Source organism: Scleropages formosus, chromosome 3, assembly GCF_900964775.1.
Source record: "Scleropages formosus chromosome 3, fSclFor1.1, whole genome shotgun sequence".
Classification (NCBI taxonomy): Eukaryota; Metazoa; Chordata; class Actinopteri; order Osteoglossiformes; family Osteoglossidae; genus Scleropages; species Scleropages formosus.
The window spans coordinates 3,261,789-3,280,917 of record NC_041808.1 but is presented as its reverse complement, the minus strand read 5'-3'; the positions used below and the strand labels follow the sequence as shown (position 1 = coordinate 3,280,917).

At 49.1% G+C, this 19,129-nt stretch overlaps 1 protein-coding gene across 2 annotated transcripts; it reads right to left on the bottom strand.

Annotated features, from left to right (window-relative positions):
* Positions 1–281: 281 nt before the first annotated feature.
* tmem235b (transmembrane protein 235b) lies at positions 282–17,504 on the bottom strand. 2 transcript variants are annotated; one of them, XM_029249999.1, is made up of 4 exons: positions 17,157–17,504; positions 13,445–13,525; positions 11,003–11,140; positions 282–1,111 (listed from the first exon to the last, which is right to left on the bottom strand). In XM_029249999.1, exons 1-4 carry the CDS (start codon positions 17,332–17,334, stop codon positions 873–875), a joined length of 636 nt encoding a protein of 211 aa, XP_029105832.1. In that variant the 5' UTR covers positions 17,335–17,504; the 3' UTR covers positions 282–872. The 2 variants fall into 2 exon arrangements, with proteins under 2 accessions (XP_029105832.1, XP_029105833.1); XM_029250000.1 differs by lacking the exon at positions 282–1,111 and adding an exon at positions 2,266–2,539.
* Between the last annotated feature and the right edge of the window lie 1,625 nt (positions 17,505–19,129).

The window sequence follows — 19,129 nt, the reverse complement described above, 5'->3', positions numbered from 1 at the left end:
AGTAGTGCAGTGCCTTTGGCCAGGTCCTGCACTCCAGTGGGTCTAGGGCTTGAGTGCTGCTTGGGGTGCCCTGCAATGGACTGGCATCCTGTCCTGAGTGTGTCTCCTCCTCCCTCCAGCCTCGTGCCCTGTGTTGCCGAGTTAGGCACTGGCTCCGCGTGACCCCGCATGGGACAAGCGGCTTCAGACAACGTGTGTGTGTGTGGAAAAAATAGCAGAAATACAAAGAGTCATATTAAATCACTTAAAAAGCTGTAATGACAGATCAATTTGGTGCCTGTTTATTGTAAAAAAAAAAAAAAAAGATTATTAGCACTAAATTCAGTACTTTTGTGAGAAACAGAAAATGACAAGTTTAGGCAACAGGGTGCATAACTACTGAAAGCCGATAAAATTTTTTATTATTTTACCTTATTAATGAGGAACAATTGTTCTGAAAGCACAGATGGAACCACAAGGTTTGGATCTCCAGGCAGATGATAATACAAGACAGAAGAACCAAACCTGCTGGGACTGGTGAAATAACACTGAAGGACAGAGGCCTGTCGGTGAAGTAGGGGCACACATTTATTCATCAGCGAGATGCAGCGATACACACTGTATTCATGTTCTCTTTCCGCTGTGAGGAAGAGCTGCGGCGGTGTGTGTCGAGGGGCATGCTGTTCAGTTGCTCACATGGTCGGTTGATTCACGGACCGTATCGCGACATCTTCAACGTGTCCGATGCGCAACCGTAACGCGTTCAATCCGAGACCTCTGTCTGCGTGTGTCTGTGTGTGCGTGCGCGCGCGTGCGTTCGCCAGAAGTGCGGGTCTTAGGTGGGCGGGGCCTCCCCCCGATTGGCTACCAGGCCGCGGGAGGGGCCTCGGGCCCTAGGCCCCGCGTGCGCCGGACTCGTGCCGATGCTGCAAGAAGGCTATCCTGGCGGCCAGCAGCAGCAGGAGCCCGGCGAGAACCTCGAGGCCGAAGGAGAGCCAGGCGACGCCCAGCGACCAGCCGAAGGACACGTGGACGTGGGCGAGGTGCTCCGCTCCTAGAACGCGCCGGAGCTCGGCCAGGGCCAGCTGGGAGTAGCTGATGTAGATGCTCACGCCGGAAAGCGTCAGGAGGCCTGGCGGGACACGAGAAGAGGGCCGGGAACGAGAACAGCGTGCGTCACTGTCCCAGCTGGTCGTTTGTGCATAAATCGCCAAAAGCAGGTTCTGCCGCATACATATACAGCGCTCTACTACGGTAATGTGCTGTACTTCCTGAATGCAGCACAAAAACAGCTGTGTGCTTTGAGTACAAATAAGACAATGAAGAGGCAGATGGAGCACATGGCCCACGAGAATGTTTTCTGACTTTCCCAATCTCTCTCTCACTCACACACACACACAAAGAGCAACAAATTCAGGTGCGAACAGGAAGCCGGCTCGCTGGGTTGTTGGTTTAATCCTCCACGTCTTGGGGACCGGTGATGCGCGATCAGCCGTGCTCTCGGAAACCCGTTGCCCACGGAAACCGCAGCATCCCAACCCTCGGCATCCCCGACCAATCGGGTGGCGGAGTCTTCGGCCTTGGGCACCTCCTATGACGAGGAAGCTCACGGACACGGGACAAGAAACAGCTCCAGGCACTTTTCTCTACGCACACCATGTGTTCATTTCGAGGGCTTCTAGTCACTTGGTTGCAAGTTCTAACCCTGAGGTTAGATACTGCAATAATGTAACGGTGTGGAATTCGCAAAGTATCTCATCTGATTACCGCACTGCTGAGCAGAAACACGGTACGCTCAAAGCACTCTGGAAGAACACAGGTCCCGTTTGTTAAATCAGCCCAAACGCAGCTCTGGAATCTTTGAGTTTGAACTGAGTTACACACACAGCTGAAGTTCTCTGTGGAACGGATGCCTTGACGACACACGCTGCGTCTCGCTCTCTCTCTCACGCGCACACACGCCCGGTGGCTTCTCAGCGCTGGACGGTTCTGCGGTCACCCAGCTGCAAAAGATGCTTCCGGAAGGCTCCGTCTGACCACAAGGTGACAGGAAGCAGAGTCTAAAGTCACGTTCAGAGAGAGGTGAAAACTCCGCTTGGCGAAAACGGCAACCGGACGCCTGGGAAGCGCCGCTCGGACGTCTCAGAAGACTTTACCTCATCTGGAGCGAGTGCAGATTCACCTTTTGTTTCCCCGAATGTGTCTGAACGGAGATGCCGGCACGGCGAGCTCGTTGGCCTTTCGGAGATCCCGCGCACTCTACCATTACCACCGGGCTGGGCGCGGGGAGGGGTGGGGTCAGGCAGGATGGGGCAGGACGGGGTGGTGCGGGGCGCCTAATTAAGCATTTCTCCTTCTGTTAGCGAGGGTGCATTAAAGGTGCTCCTTCATCTGAAAATGTCAGCTGATGGCTGCAGCTCATCCACTTTCAGGGGGTGTGTGTGTGTGTGTGTGTGTGTGTGTGTGTGTAGCTGATGGTGCCAAGGCGGAGGTGGCTGCAGGCGCTGCACTTTTGCCGCCTCCCGGATTGTTCTCTCCTCCGACTGTGATGTCGCTCCGACTATGAAGAGTAAAAATACATACATCACCTTCGCAGCCACCCCACACCACGGCGAAAGGCTTTGATTTCGCCGATTACGTGAGGAGTGACGCAACGGCGTCGTTGCCAGGAGTGACGGGTTCGAGACAGCACTGCAACATTTCAGGCACTTTTACAGGAACTGCGAGGTCCCTTCGTGCTTCTGTGCGTCACCAGAGACATAAAAAAGGACAGGCTGCGTTTGGCAACATCACCCAACAGGACTCGGCACCTTGAAAACACACAGATACTTTTGAAATGCTTGAAAATTACGACAAATCATAATTCCATCAGCAGTATAAATGTAAACTGTCGGGCCACTTTGTTAGGTACAGCTGACCTTTTACACGCACAGAGAGTCACACGGCTGTGACTCAGTCCACAAAGTGGGCAAACAGGGTGTTTCGAATGAATGCTGGAATGAAGACATGTGATCTCAGTGGCTTTGAATGTAGCTCAGATACTGGTGTTCAGAGAACAACTTGGGGGGGGGGGCACATGAAGAATACACACACACACACACACACACACACACACACACACAGACTGAAACCGCTTGTCCCAAGTGGGGTCGCGGCAAGCCGGAGCCTAACCCGGCAACACAGGGCGTAAGGCCGGAAGGGGAGGGGACACACTCAGGATGGGACGCCCATCCATCACAAGGCACCCCAAGCGGGACTTGAACCCCAGACCCGCCGGAGAGCAGGACCCGGTCAAACCCGCTGCGCCCCCTCATGAAGAATGTGAATAATGCTCATTGCCAAACAGCATCCAACTGGTGCCCAAAAATGGCCTTTTGACTGCGTGAACAGTGCTTTCCCCCTCTTATTACTTACTCCCTCCCTCGTTATTTATTCAATCCCTTGTTATTTATTCCTTCCCATTTCTGCACTTGTTGCATGTACTGTATGTTTTGGGTGTTTTTTGTCTACTGTGCACTATGAGCCATTGGGAACCGAAGCCAAAGTCCCTGTATGTGTGTGCATACTCGGCCAAATAAACCCAATTCCGATTCTGATTCCGCGAAGCCGTCAAGCGCGCCCGGACCAATACCCATGACGAAAACGTGTGCGGCACCTTGCCGATGAGTTCACGCTGCTCTCGAGGCAGAAGAGTCCTGCGAGCTGGGGGTCCCCATTACCGTGACTCCAAGGCGTAGCTGCGATAAAAAGAATGGGCTGTACCGATAATGGAGGGAAAAGTGAGGACGTTAGGACATACACTGTGCACGAGACCACTGGGACCTTTGTAAATGCGTTTGGATGTGCGGATTAATTTAAGGACCGTGAGGACGCACAAGACTGCTTTCTTCAAACACATACATGAGCCATGGATTAAAAAAAAAAAGCAAAACAGGTGAGTGCAGCTCCCACCACGACGGACACTAGGGTGTCTACATTGGGGCTTTGTTCCCGACCCTGCGAAACATTCAGCACCAGGCGCGCAGAAGATGACCGGTGATGACGGCGCGGAGCCGGGGCGCTCCGCCCAAAGCGAGGGGCAAGATGAATGGTGGCCACTTGGCACAGACTTGAAGATGTGTCCTGAGCTCTGGCAAATGCGCTGCTATAAATATAACCGGGAACATTACCCTCAACATAAATCCCATTAAAAAAATCATCTTCATCCCTTATCGATATTGTAATAACATCTGTAATTTAGTGTAGCCTATCACAAATACCGAACCTTTTAACCAAATTGTTTAATGGATTAATGGCGCCGGAAGCGCATCTTCGTCCCCTTATTAACATTTGGGACGGGTCTCTATGCGTCAGAGTGATTCAGAGCGAGGGCTCTGCCGAGACAGGATGAGAAACGCCAGGAGCGACTTTGGCATTCCTGGGCCTTGCGGTCCACGTGAGCCGAATCCCGAGAAACGTATCACGGCGAATCTTTTGGTCTTGGACCAGCAGCGAAACTATAAGCACGCAACAGATGAGCCTCAAACGCCGGCGACCGAAGTCAGGCCTCGATGCAAATTACCGTCACGTCTACGGCCGACGCGCTACATCATCGCTCAAGCGATGACTGGCGGCCTCACACACACACACCGTATCTGTACACGCAGTTTTCGCAGCAAACTCGAGATTACAGTGTGTGTTGTGTGGACGAATCAGTGCATCGGCCTCCTTCACCGAGGATCTTCCCAGGGGTCCAAATGACGGGGGGTAAAATACACAAAAATAAATGTAAACCCACCAGTTGGGGGGCATTTATAACTGGCATACAATACACAAATGGTTACGATAAGAAACGAGGCCCCCCATAACCCTAACCCTAACCCAAATCAAAGGCAATTAAATCACCTGCGGATTCCAGTCGTAAAACGCCTGCTACTCAAATATAACGCCATGTTTTATATTAGTAATTAAAACAATACATCAAGTTTTATTGTGCTGAATCAACACGAGATGCAGCGAGGGCTCCGCTGGCTCACACAAGCGAGGGGGCTGATGAAAACATTCATTTGGAAGAGGACCACAGCGTTGTTTCGGAGCTGCGCGTCCACGCAGGGTGGGTGGGTGTGTGTGTGTGTGTGTGTGTGTGTGCGTGTGTCAGTCATCGTAGCAACACTGTGAAGGACAGAACGGTGCACATTTGGCCAGAAGGATTTGACACTCTTGGTGGAGAGATGCCTACGAATGCCGTTGGGCGTATTTGCTGCCGATGTCCTCGTAGAGCTCGTACCGCTAATGCTCACATTGGACCTGATATCAGCAGCACGATGTACGCGATGCGTTGGACTTGCGCTTTCTTCTCATCCGAGCCGTGAACCTTCTTTTGCTCGTTCCTCGTGACCATCTCTGCCCCAGGGCATCTCCCATCCAGACTGCTGGAGCCTCCCCGCCTCCCCATCCGCATTCCGCTGCACAACTTCCTCACGATCCAGACATCATCAGCCTGTCTGGTCTTCACCCTCCCCAGGCAAGTGCTCACCGCACCCCCCCTCCAGCTTGGGGATGATTTGACCCATTAAAAAAATTCTGCCGAAATGACAAAGGTAATTCTTCCGCTGGCTGTGAGCGGGGGCTCAGATTGCATTTTTCCGGAAGTACCATCATCCCCCCGTCCTCCCCCCACACCCCAGTCAGGCCGCTTTGATCCGCCACTCTGGAGGGGATGATGCATCATTGAAGGGCAGCCTTGTGGAGCTCTCACCTTCATCTTTGTGAATTTCCCTGCAGGGATTGATAAAGTATCACCTTATCCTCCCCCATCGTATCTTGACGCTGCAAAGATTGCCGTACCCAACATACTGCAAGCGCAAGCCTTTGGTGAATTCACTCCACAACCAGTGTTGGAGAAGCGACTTTCAAAGTGTCGAACGAACCCTGTCACTCTCTTCAACTGACTAACTCTGTCAATTTGTCCATTAATGAATGAACTCTCCTATCCTTGATGAATGAATTGTCTCTTTCCTTCGATGAATGAACTGTGTTCCACTTCTTCATGATTAAAGAAACGTGTCACTTTCTCCATCGATTAAGGAACTGTGTCACTCTTTTCCTTTGATGAGTGAACTGTATCACACATCTCTATGGTAAATCAACTGTGTCACTGTTTCCTTTGATGAATGATCTGTGTCACACTTTTCCTTTGATGAATGATCTGTGTCACACTTTTCCTTTGATGAATGAACTGTGTAATACTTCTCCATGATTAAAGAAATGTGTCACTTTTTTCATCGATTATGGAACTGTCACTCTTTTTCTTTGATAGTGACACAGTTCATTTCTTTTCCTTTGATGAATGATCTGTGTCACACTTTTCCTTTGATGAATGAACTGTATCACACTTCTCCATGATTAAAGAAATGTGTCACTTTTTTCATCGATTATGGAACTGTCACTCTTTTTCTTTGATAGTGACACAGTTCATTTCTTTTCCTTTGATGAATGATCTGTGTCACACTTTTCCTTTGATGAATGATCTGTGTCACACTTTTCCTTTGATGAATGAACTGTGTCACACTTCTCCATGATTAAAGAAATGTGTCACTTTTTTCATCAATTATGGAACTGTCACTCTTTTTCTTTGATAGTGACACAGTTCATTTCTTTTCCTTTGATGAATGATCTGTGTCACACTTTTCCTTTGATGAATGAACTGTTACTCTGCATAAATGAATGAATTGTCTGTCTTTCCTTTGATGAATGAACTGTGTCACTCTTTACATTGATGAATAAATTGTCTCTCCTTTGATGAACTCCACTTTTCATATTGGTAAATGAACTGTCACTCTTTCCATTGGTGAATGAACTGCGTTCCACTTCTCCATCGTTAAAGAAGCGTGTCACTTTTTCCATTGATTGAACTCTTTAAACTGACGAATGAACTTTCAGGTGTCGAACAAACCCGGTCTTCCCTTTCCACTGATTTGTGAACTCTGACACTCTTTTCCAGTTGGTGGCTAAACGCCGAGCACTTTCAATCGTACGTCCGGAACTGCAGCACGCCTGTCCACCTGCCTAGAAATCCAGTGTTAAATCTGTTACTGGGAATGAAATTACGCTCATTATCCTCTGCTGTACAGTCACAAAGCCTTTCCGCTATTAACACCGTGAGCCCCTTACGTAATTAATGAGGACCCAGCGCAGTTCAAACAGCTCACACGCTGCTCCCCCACGAGCTGCGCTCCCAACGTTCACCGAACGCTGGTGACTGCAGTGATAACAAAGTGCACCTTCTCAGTGGAGTTTTACTGGCCTAGGAGTCACTTCCAGGTTCTGCTGTGGGTTTCTCCGTTATCTACGCTATAGTGTACAACCGGGGCTGGAATAGTGGAGCAGTTAAACACATGGCTTTGTAATCTGAAGGTTAACGGCTGACTCACCACCACTGCAGCTCTACCCTTGAGCAACGCTCCCAATTAGAACTCCTGTAAATTCCCAGCTGCGTAAAACGATAAAATAAAATAAGCAAAATTAGGAGCATAATGATAATAGAGTTCTTGTTACCTTTTCACAGGGAAGTGCAGAGTTAAAATGGTGATATCCTGCAACTCTCCGCAACTTTCCCCTGCCTGGCCTTCCAGCCTCCTCCATGAAGCCTCTCCAGATGATGCGGGAGACCGCTGCACGAGTTGGGTTCGCCAAAGTGTTCCCGTGTATCACTCCTCCTCATCTCTCCATTGGCTTCCTGTAGCTGCCTGTACCAAGGTCATCACTCTGGCCTACAACACCATCAATGGACCTACACCCTGATACCTAGAGGACCTGATTGCTCACTGTACCCTACCAAGACTGCTAAGCTCCAACACCTCTGCCTGCTTTGTGGAGCCACGCACAAGAGATCCAAAATCAAACGCCTGAAGGTTCTTGGATTTGACTCCAACATGGTAGAATGATCCTCAGAACTGCTGAATCCCTCTCAACTTTCAAAACACATCTCCTCAGACTCACTTCTCTCCTGATCTTCAGTCTACTCCATGAACCTGTACTTTATTATCTGTTTTAACAAAGAAATTGTGCTATCCATTCTATATAAAGCTACCTGTATAATGTATGCGGGTTCAGACAGTGACATCAGACAAACTGACCGTACTGACTGTATTCGATCATTCGCTACACCAGACTGCAACGCTCTTCCACATCTGCCAGCCTGGTGGTCCCACGCACATAAAATAAAGCAAGGAGGTTCTCGGTTCTGGCTCCGTTGCAGTGGAACGACCTCCCTCTCTCACTCAGAACTGCTGAATCTCTGTCCACATTTAAAAAGGCTCTTAAAATTCACCTCTTCCAGACTCACTTCACCAATTATCTCTTAAGTTCATGTAAGGTGTAAATGTCCATGCACCATAACTTTATGATCATGATCAGGTTTATGACCCCAATAAACCTTTACACAACTGCTACTCCTTTATTGTACATAAATTTTTGTGTATCTCAAAAAAAAAAAAAAAAATTGTAGGAAGGAGATCCTTAATCGTGGATATTCTGTTTAAGTTTTATGCAGCTACTCATGTGATGAACACTGGTTCATATGGTGGAAAGAAACAAACTGACTGCACTTAAGAATCAAGCAGCTGCATCTAAGTGCCTCTTCCTGCTAATGTAATGAACACATTGTATTTTCTATGAGATGTTCGTCGCTTTGGAGAAAAGCATCTGCTAAATGACTAAAAGCAAATGTAAAATTGTGGAATTATTTGCTCCCCCTTTCTATATGTGCCTCCTCATGCCGACCCTGGTCGAACATCTGATTCACGAGTTGGAAGACCATCCTGCACCGGTTCCGTGATCCACTGCCACGGAGCACAGCACTATATCAATGGGCCCTTTGCACTGCGCCCCCCCCTCGATCTCGTGAAGCCCGACGTTCTCACGGCGGCGGTTGTCCGGGCGCCCGCAGCACTTCCCCCCCGCACCCGTCTCCAATTTAACGAGACAGCAGCTGATTAAAGGCTGTTTTCCAGTTTCACGCTCAACAGAAGCGCTTTCAAAGAAACACTGTGCGATCTGTGCCAAACTGAGCGATTCGTGCATAACGTCCCCGTTACACATTTGTTGCTGGGCGGTAAACATTCCTTGTGGACAGTGTGACCGAGACATGTTCGCCTCACCAAACCCCCCCCCCCCTCCATGTGGCCATTCACACAGACTCTTTGTCTAAACTTGTCACTTGAACCCTATATCAGTCAACGTTAGGTGTGATCTCAATAACTCGGCATTGAGAGACGGAAAAGCCAGTGTTTATGGGAGGCCAGAGGCACCTCATCACTCCATCTTATGACCTGTGTTAAGGGGACAAGGGCAGCAACACTTCTGTGCCGCTCACTACCAAACTCACCGCCCTGTCCCAGGGTTCGTACCCTGAACCCGGACGGCCTGCTTAACGGGATGTTCTGCAAATGCACCGGTTCGGCCACGGAAGCTGCATCGGCCGATCACACCTGGTAAGGAGAAAAAATGAAATATTCCGCGCAACTGGATCGTGAAGTGCGTGCTTTTTCATTCTGCCAAGGTTTACACACAAATTCACTTTAATTCTTTTATCTGGCACTTCACTCCAAAGTGACTTATACTGTTACGGGACTTACAATTATTTAACTATTCATCCAGCTGGGTAATTTTACTGGAGCAATTTAGGGTAAGTACCTTGCTCAAGGGTAGCCTTCAAGTAGCAAGAGGACGTGGGTTCGATCCCCGCTCAGTCTGTGTGGAGTTTGCATGTTCTCCCCGTGCCTGTGTGGGTTTCCTCCGGGTGCTCTGGTTTCCTCCCACAGTCCAAAGACATGCTGTTCAGGTTCACCCATAGTGTGTGAGTGACAGAGAGAGTGTGTGTGTTCCACTGATGTATGGATGAGTGACCCAGTGTAAGTAGCGTATCTAGTAGTGTAAGTCACCGCGGTGAATAAGGTGTGTGGGCTGATGACACTACATAGTATCCGTTGGAAGTCACTTTGGGGAAAAGTTTCTGGTAAATAAATACATGTAAATGTACTACAGCTGGGATTTGAACCTGCGAGTCCTAAGGCAGCAGCTCTAACCACTGCACTACCAGCTGTCCCTTTAAGGTTTTTATACACAAATCCAATCAAACTGTGCTGTGCGGAAAATTACTGCTCGATTCTGGCACCCGACAGCCACCAGGCACCCGCACCTGTAAGAGGAGAGGCTGAAGGCTCAGAAGTGACTCACCTGTTTGGTCGGTGGACGTTGAGCCGGGGAATAAGTGACTGTAGTTGCGCGGTGGAGAGGACAGCGGAATGCAAATTTCCCAGATTTAACCTGCAATGTTAACAGATAAAACCCTACAAGGGCCAACAAAATATGTTTACCTGCCTCCTAATACCCGCGTTTTAATTTTTACTTTAACCCCTGGATTTCTCCACACCGCTTGTCTGCAGCATCCTGCATTGCTCACACAGAGGGACCGAAGCGGCAGATGAAACCCGGGCTCCGAGCCCTGTGCCAACGCCGAGCGAGTGTGTGTATGTGCGCGTGTGCGTGGATTCTGAGTCTCTGTCCCCGGCCAGGTCCTCGACCGCCCGCAGCGCCGAAGCACTCTGCGAGCAGGAAGGGGCCCCCTGAAGAGCTGGGATGGATCCCGAGCTCCCGATCCAGACCTTCCGGCAGCAGGGCGACCGCACACCCACTCCACGTGCCCCTGCACCCTGCCCCGGCCCTACCACGGCACCGCTTTCCTCCAGACCCATTTTCTCCTTTCAATGGGCGGCGGAAAAAGAACAGCGTGAAAAAGCAGCCTTTGTTGTCGCGCGCCGGGCCGAACGAGCTGCTCTCTGCCCTTGTCGAGCGCTACTTATCAGACAAATGGAGCACGGGGCAAATTCAGTGCCCGCTTTCCATCAGCGGCGGCAAGGAGACGTTGCCATTGTGGTGTACGACGGCGGAGAAACAGACAACAAAACCCTAAAACGATTAGGACCTTCAGCCATCGGGCACGAACCTTCTTCAGGTTTGATTAACGGAGACAGGCACTTACTGCAGACGAGGAGGTAGACGGCGGTGCCTGCGAGCAGGCCGTGGCTCCTGGCCAGCGAGCTGACAAGGCCGAAAATCCCACCGAACACCAGCAGCACCAGGCTGAGGGGCAGCAAGATGACGATCACCTTGTGCAGACCTGCAGGGGGAGCCGGAGAGCGGGGGGGTAACTTGTGAAAGTGACATTTATGAATACAGGCAGTCCCCGGGTTACGAACGTCCGACTTACATACAACCCGTAGTTACGAACCCCCTAACCTATTATATTACAAATTCGAGTTACATACAAGGGTTCGTAATAACAAACGGGCGCTACTTTGCGACGAGCATCAAAACATTGTGCGTCTACGGGAAGTGATTCTCTAATATTTTTTATGTATAGAAAGGGGGGTGCGGTGGCGCAGTGGGTTGGACCGGGTCCTGCTCTCCGGTGGGTCCGAGGTTCGAGTCCCGCTTGGGGTGCCTTGCGACGAACCGGCGTCCCGCCCTGGGTGCGTCCCCTCCCCCTCCGGCCTTTCACCCTGCGTTGCCGGGTTAGGCTCCGGCTCCCCGCGACCCCGTATGGGACAAGCGGTTCAGACGATGTGTGAAGTACACTATATACTAAGACAAACATTTGACTAACTGAACTGTTCCAACTTACGTACAAATTCGACTTAAAGACGGACTGAGGGACGGAACTCGTTCGTAATCCGGGGACTGCCTGTATAGATAAGCAAGCACACACATGCACGCGGACACCCAGTGACACATGGCAACACAGATGCACATACGAACACGCACAGTCGGACACGCGTGCGACAACAGTTACACACACACGCATTGCACATTTAAAAAAAAACAGGGTGCATACTGAATTTACTGTTTTCTCTCCTCATTACGGAAACCTCTTTGGACTGACACCTTTACGCGGGAAAGCGCACATCGGGATGGAACTGCAGTTATATTTTGGCCCACGTTTCCTTTAGACTCATCGATATTCACGTAGGATTTTTACACCGTCACGGAAACCCTACAGCCTCCCTCTTATGGACCCAGTCATTTGTTAGGAGACCCGTGCGACACGTGACGCCCGTCGGAAAACAAATTCAGAGAGACCGTCTCTAAACGGTGCCGCTGCACCGGGATCGGTGCTGCAGCGCGTACCGGAATAGAGCCATCAGTGCAAAGGAGTGATTTGTTGGCCACTGAGGTTCCCCTCTCCTCCGCTGCCCTTAAACACGGAGATGCATCGATATTTCACTTTGAAAGCTTCCCTTCCCCAGGACAGCAGGCGACGGGCTTAACGCCGCCGTCCGTCCCATCGTTTCCCACGCCCGTCCTTGAACGGAGAGCATTTCGGCGAGGATGACGACATCGCTCACGGCTCTCTCCCATTCCCCGCTCTTTCGGCCAACGGGTGGAGAGGACGGGCCTCTCAAGCCTTCCAGAGTCGCCAATGTTGCCCCGACTATCGATTTCTCTCAAAGATCGCTCTCCATCCTGATGACGCGAAGTGAAACTTTACCTTTGAGTTCAAGTTAAGTGAGCAAGTTGGGGAATTCTTCAACGATGAAAATCCAAAGTGAACCTCAAACACTGGCTGTATTTTTTTTTGCAAGTAATTAACTGGGTACACAGGGTAAACCAGTGGTTTTAAACTTTTTTACTGATGATGCCCTCAAGGTCATGTACAGTACTGCTGGAAAGTGTGTGACTGTTACAGGAGTGGTCATTGCACTTATATAAAAAAATTAAAAGAATCTTTTGAATATGAATAAATGATTTACACGGTTAATTACCTCCCTGGTTTAACCAAAACAACTTGGGCTTCACTTATTTTTTGCACCTGCACTACTTTTTCTACTACACACATGATTTCCTCTGAAGCAACGTATGGAATTGGTTATTATACACCTAGTATGGCATATGAGAAAGATAACCATTTTGTGGTAAAACAAGGGACACAAGGGCTTCACATACTTTCCAGCAGCACCTCTAGTTGTTCTATTTGATTGTTTTCCTTAAGAATGATTAGTCAATCAGAGGGGGTGCGGTGGTGCAGTGGGTTGGACTGCAGTCCTGCTCTCCGGTGGGTCTGGGGTTCGAGTCCCGCTTGGGGTGTCTTGCGATGGACTGGCGACCCATCCTGGGTGTGTCCCCTCCCCCTCCGGCCTTACGCCCTGTGTTGCTGGGTTAGGCTCCGGTTCCCCGTGACCCCGTATGGGACAAGTGATTCTGACAATGTGTGTGTGTGTGTGTGATTAGTCAATGGCAACATTAAACTTTTCTAGGATTGCGCAGTGCTTGAAACAGTAAACACACATTTTAAAAAAGTACAAGAATTATAGGCTTCATCATGCAGTGGATGTTTCTTGCTCCGAATACTCAGATTAGTGAACGCTTGCTCAGCCCCAATATACTGTTTTGAACCTCTCAGGTCACGAGCCTCACTGGTACTCACTGAGCAGATGCCTCTCTGGTTCGGAGTACTTGGTCGTGTCTATGCTGAAGGAGTAGATGATGTGGGAGCTGGAATTCTTCCCTGGAAGCAGAGAGGAAACGCATCACGATCAGCGCTGAGCACCACAGCGTGTCACCTGGGCCAGCAGGTATAGAGGTTACACCTACTGCCTTCAGCTCCAAGGGTTGGCGGCTTGAATCTCACCTACTGCTGTAGTGCCCACGAGCAACTTACCCCAAATTGCTCCAGTAAAATTACCCAGCTGTATAAATGGGCAAATCACTGTAAGCTGAATAAAGGGCAAAATAAATGCTTTTTAAAAAAAATCTGTCCATCCAAGTCTCATTCCGTTCATTGCTGTGAACATAGAGCAACAGGTTGCCTGAAATCGCAGGTTCAGAATCTGCTCAGCGACACAGAAACTAGCAATGGCTATAGTGCATATGGCTAAGAAAACACTACCTGTGGGGTGTGGGGGGGTGAGGTGGAAAGCTTTGAGAGCTGAGAGCCGCGGTAACATCTAAGACAAGAGAAACACTGAGAGATCATCCACCCTGCCATGATTACTGCTCTTTTCACATTACCTGGGCAATTCGGAGCCCATCTGTGGTGCGGTGTCAGTTTCCCAGGACTGTTATGGCTTTAAATCAAGTGCAATCGTAGCGAAGCAAGTGTAAACCTGCTTCCGGTTTGACACGTTACCATTTAAACAGGAGTGATGGAAGCCACAAAGAAACAGAGCAGCGGGTAGTGTACTGACGGTCCTTGGTTTGAGTCCCACCTCCTGCTGCAGCACCTTCGATCGAGGCTCTTACCCCGAATTAACGCAACAAAAATTACTCTTTCGTATAAATGGGCAGATCTTTGAAATTAACTTAGTGTACAAACCTAACACGGTAAGTCACCTTGGAGAAACGCAGTCTAGGAAGAACTCTGGCAGCTACACTTAGAGTCATGACACACTTGGGCAGATTTACAGTGTTTGTCCCTCAGTTCAGTAGACCAGCAAAATCATCCCCTGCTCATCCACAGAAAGAATCACACCCAGGACCAAGGAAATGCTCCTCACACAATTTCCTGCTTGGCTTGGCATATTTTTAAAAGCGCATAAACTAATAAAGTTCATTTCACCGGAAAAACGATGTAGCAAAATCAATGTTCCGGCAGTACATCACACAACCTGCAGCGGGCAAAGAAGTGTCTACATTTTTCACTTAACAAGATGATGAATTCCTCGCACATTTGGAATGTTTCAATTTCTTGTAAGCTGGTTTTATGGTTATTACATTGTGCTGGATCACCACAGCAACAGAACAAAATGCTCCCCTGTGAAGTATTGGGGCATATTGCATCTGTCGGCTTTGGGAATCAATCCCATCAACAACAACCGCAAACAGCTCTTCGGTGGACGGCTTCTGACTCGGTCTACCAGCCTCGGTTCACGGATAACCGGTGAAATCCACCGAGTTTGGTTTCGTGTTAGACAATGGAGCCACGCGACGCCAGCACTCCATGCTCTGGCTTCTTAAATTTTCAATTTTTCTCAAGCACTCTTAGAGGAGGGTCGACCTCACCACCGCAGTCAGCCCAAGATCCATAATTTCTGCAAGACAGCACATCCGAGATAGAAAAGGCTTAAACACAATCCATACTAAAAGCAAAAAAAAAATACATCATTTCTGCAATTTTCACATATCACGATATAGAAATACTGGACGGCATGTCACTCTGTGTTCCAGTTTAACAGACGACACTGCAGCTTACATACATAGTCATGTATAGTTTTATGTACTGTAAGTTGCAGAATGTAGCAATGTAAAAATTTTCAATATCTTTTTAATAAGAAACAATGTAATATAAACAATGGCAATATTTAATGTTTATATCTGTGTAACATTCATTATATTAACATAAATAATAAGAAAAGTATAAACAATGCCAACACTGACAGTTATAGTCTTGAGAAATACAATATAATATATAGCAGCTCCTGAATAAACAATGACTCAATACAGGGGAGCAAATCTGCAGTCAGTGTTTTACCGCAGAACACAATTCAAATACTGTACGTACTTGAATAACTGAGATGTGGTGGGTAATAAATATGGAAATGAGGGTTAAGAAGCAGCGCAAAAGAGCGAGTGCCGAAAGTGTGAGGTGACGAAGCACATTCGTCTCTGTTACCCTGGAGTTCGCGGTGTGTTGCTGTGGAAATGACTTATAGGGTTCATCTCCCTCGGAGCCCAGGAGGAAGGACAGCGCACCCCCCCCCCCCCCCCATCCTCATCCTCCTCCTCCTCACATAGGACCGTTCATTGGGAAACGGCCTTTCCCACAGGAATACAGATTAAATGATCAGAGGCTGGACGCAGGGTTATTTAGGCTTTTTATCCACCTCTTATGCTCCTTTCATTTAGCACTGAACGAAGATACGACAAAACTGAGCGTGGAGACTCACAGAGGACAGATCACGGGGGGGTGGCGGCAACACTCGATACATTTATTGTGTCGGTGTAACAATGTAAAGGACATGTGTCGCAACAGTGTAACAATCACATGGAAACAATCATGCATCGTTACACTGTAACAGTATAAAAGCAATAGACCGCTACAGTGTAACAAACAATGTATCGCACTGTAACAACATAAAAGGAATATATACCGCGACCCTAAGAATGCAAATAAAATATCGCCAAACTTTTTTTTTTTAAATATTTCATTTTTAAAACATTTTAAACAATATATCGCTAAACTAACATTTTTGAATATCGTTACACTAACAATTGAAACAATATTGCTGTACTGTAACGATATTAAACATGTCGTTACAGTGTAAAGGGAACAAAGAGTTGAAAGCGGTATTAGATACTTTAGACAGACACTTGTCAATATTAACTGGAACTTCTTTTGCACGTCAAACCCCGGAACCAGTGCATTATCAGAGGTAGAGCCCTACAGGTCCTGGAAATGATGAAGCACTGATTTCTCCGGTGCCGCGCGGGGGGGGTTTAAGGGGCGCACGCGCCAGCAGCGAGCGACAGAAGGAAAGGTAATAAGAGAGTCCGTTTACCCACGTGTGGGTACAGTGATCATGCTGGAAGTGACATGATTTAAGGGAAGGAGTCGAGGAGAGTCGCTTGATTTGTCTCAGTACTGGAATGGAAAAGGATTTTCGGTGGAATCAGCAAAGAACTGTCGTGTTTTTATATCTCGGAGTGTATGAACAGAGAGAATCCCTTGGAGGTCGCTACCTACCTCACCTTAGCGAAGTATCGTCCACATCACCATGATTCCGACCCCACTGCACCCCCCTTCCCTTCCACTCGTGCCACAGTGTATCACTTCATACTTCACTGGAGCTTCTTAAAAGTCCCACTGAACAGCAAGAACCTTCTCGGGACGCGATCGCGCACCCTTCCGTTCACAGCACAGGACATACCTGCTGTATACAGCGGGGTGTAAAGTGGGCGCGAGCGCGCGCGCACGGGGCGAAACTGCGCGCAGTGCGCGCGGCTCAACGAAAACGCGCAGATTCCAAACACAGCTGCCCCCCCACCCACCACCACCTCCTCCTCCTCCTCCCCCCTCACTTCGGGCTTCCGCGCGCACATACAGCCCGCTATGCTGTGTTCCAGGCTACACTCCAACTCTCTCATACACCGCGCTGCTGAGAACTTACGTCGGGTGCCATGCAAGGAGCGCGCGCAGGTACCTTCGTATATCCTCCAGAGCCCCGAGTGCGAGCTGAGCTCCTCCGAGTCGCTCTCGTTGGGCGTCCGCACCTCGATGATGTACCAGTACTCGCTCCCGATGGCGGCGGCCAGCAGCGCGAAGCTGAGGACCCCCGCGAAGCCGGCGACCACCACGGCCGTGCCGAAGCTCATCCTCATGTCTGCGCGCGGAGGTGGCCGGAGCACAGGGACGCGGAGCTGCGACCGAGCTGCGACCGCACTGCGTGGACCTGCGAGACCCTGCGCTTCTCCGCGCTCCGCGTGGGGACCACTTGGATCGCGCGCGCGCGCACCGGAGCTCCGAGTCAGAGCTCCTCGAAGGTCAGTGGAGCGACTCGTCTGCGGGGTCTCCGAGGCGATGCAGCCTCCTGTAGGGGTGGTGACTGGGGGAGGGGGGTGCGCGAAAGCAGACGGTCCCCCAGCACACACACGCACACACTCCCTCTCTCTCTCTCCCAAAGTAATGCGCATCAACTAGTCCGTGTTCCTCGGGGCTGCTCGGCGTGCGCGTGACTGCTGCGCTCAGAAAAATTGCACAAGAGATGATGTATAGCTGTGAATGCAGACCAAAACGTTAGGCAAGCTGTATATAATATTAACGTTTCATGCAGGTCACACAAACACACACACACACATTCTTTCACGCGTTTAACAGATTTTTGCCAAAGTGAATTGCACTGATTTACCCATTTATACAGCTGGAGCATTTTTACTGCATCATTTCAGGGTTGGTACCTTGCTCAGGGGGCCGCGCCTGGAGCTGGGATCGAAACCTCAGTGAATGCAGAGATGCAGCTCTAACCACTGTGCCACCTGCTGGGTTTTTCTAGACTAAGACCGCCCAAGCCACACCGGTACTGACTTACAATCCCATCCCAGAGGCCATGAAATTCAGCTCCTTACACGTGTGAGCGAGTTCACAAGGATCGCTGTTAAGATTCATTCATTCACCAGTTCATGCATTCATTTCATTTCCATTAACATAAGTAGTGGGGCTTCACAGCATGAACAGAAGCCACAGAGATGACTGCTGCAGTGGCTGGTGAGGCCGCACTGGTTTGGGGTCAGACCACCACCCCAGCTGGAACTGTCAGAAAACACTCACTGTGTAAGGCTGAGCTCCAAGACAGAGAGAGTCTTTCTGTAACCCCAGAAGATCAAATCCTCTTTCTCTGGGAACCTTTATATTCACCAACAAAACTGGCGTGGAAACAAAGACCTTTAAATAGCTCATTTGTGAGCTTCTTTTCTCCTTTTCTCTCTCACTGTCCAATGTAAATTTCTTCGGAGAATCTTTTAAAAAACACAGTATAAAATAATTACCATCATATGACAACTTTACTATGGCTTTCAGCAACAGGATAAAACGTGTACATTTATAGTACTGCTTGAAAGTATGTGCCGCTCACTACCTAACACCACCCTGTTCCAGGGTTCGTACCCTGAACTCAGACGGCCTGCATAACAGGATGTTCTGTAAACGAGCACCACTTCAGCCATGGAAGCTGTGTTGGGTGATCACACCTGGTAAGGAAAAAAAAAAAAAAAAAATTACATTTACTTAGCAGACACTTCTCCAAAGCAACTTCCAATGAATTCTATGTAGTGTTATCAGCCCACACACCTTATTCACTGCGGTGACTTACACCGCTAGATACACTACTTACACAGGGTCACTCATCCATACATCAGTGGAACACACTCTGTCACTCACAAACTATGGGTAAACCCAAACAGCATGTCTCTGGACTGTGGGAGGAAACCAGAGCACCTGGAGGGAACCCAGACAGACGGAGGGAGAACATGCAAAGTCCATGCACACTGAGGGGGGATTGAACCCATGTCCTCTTGCACCACCCAGGTGCTGTGAGACAGCAGTGCTACTCGCTGTGCCACCATGCTGCCCAAATTAAGTTTTTCATACAAGTGGATTCTGAAGTGTGTGTTTTTTCAA

What these genes read in the sequence shown, in the direction of transcription:
- tmem235b (XM_029249999.1), bottom strand. Translation starts at nt 17,334, where the DNA reads ATGAGGATGAGCTTCGGCACGGCCGTGGTGGTCGCCGGCTTCGCGGGG. An exon ending in GCTCTGGAGGATATACGAAG is followed by an intron (nt 13,526 to 17,156) that starts GTACCTGCGCGC and finishes CTCTGCTTCCAG; the next exon opens with GGAAGAATTCCAGCTCCCAC. An exon ending in ACCAGAGAGGCATCTGCTCA is followed by an intron (nt 11,141 to 13,444) that starts GTGAGTACCAGT and finishes CTCCCCCTGCAG; the next exon opens with GTCTGCACAAGGTGATCGTC.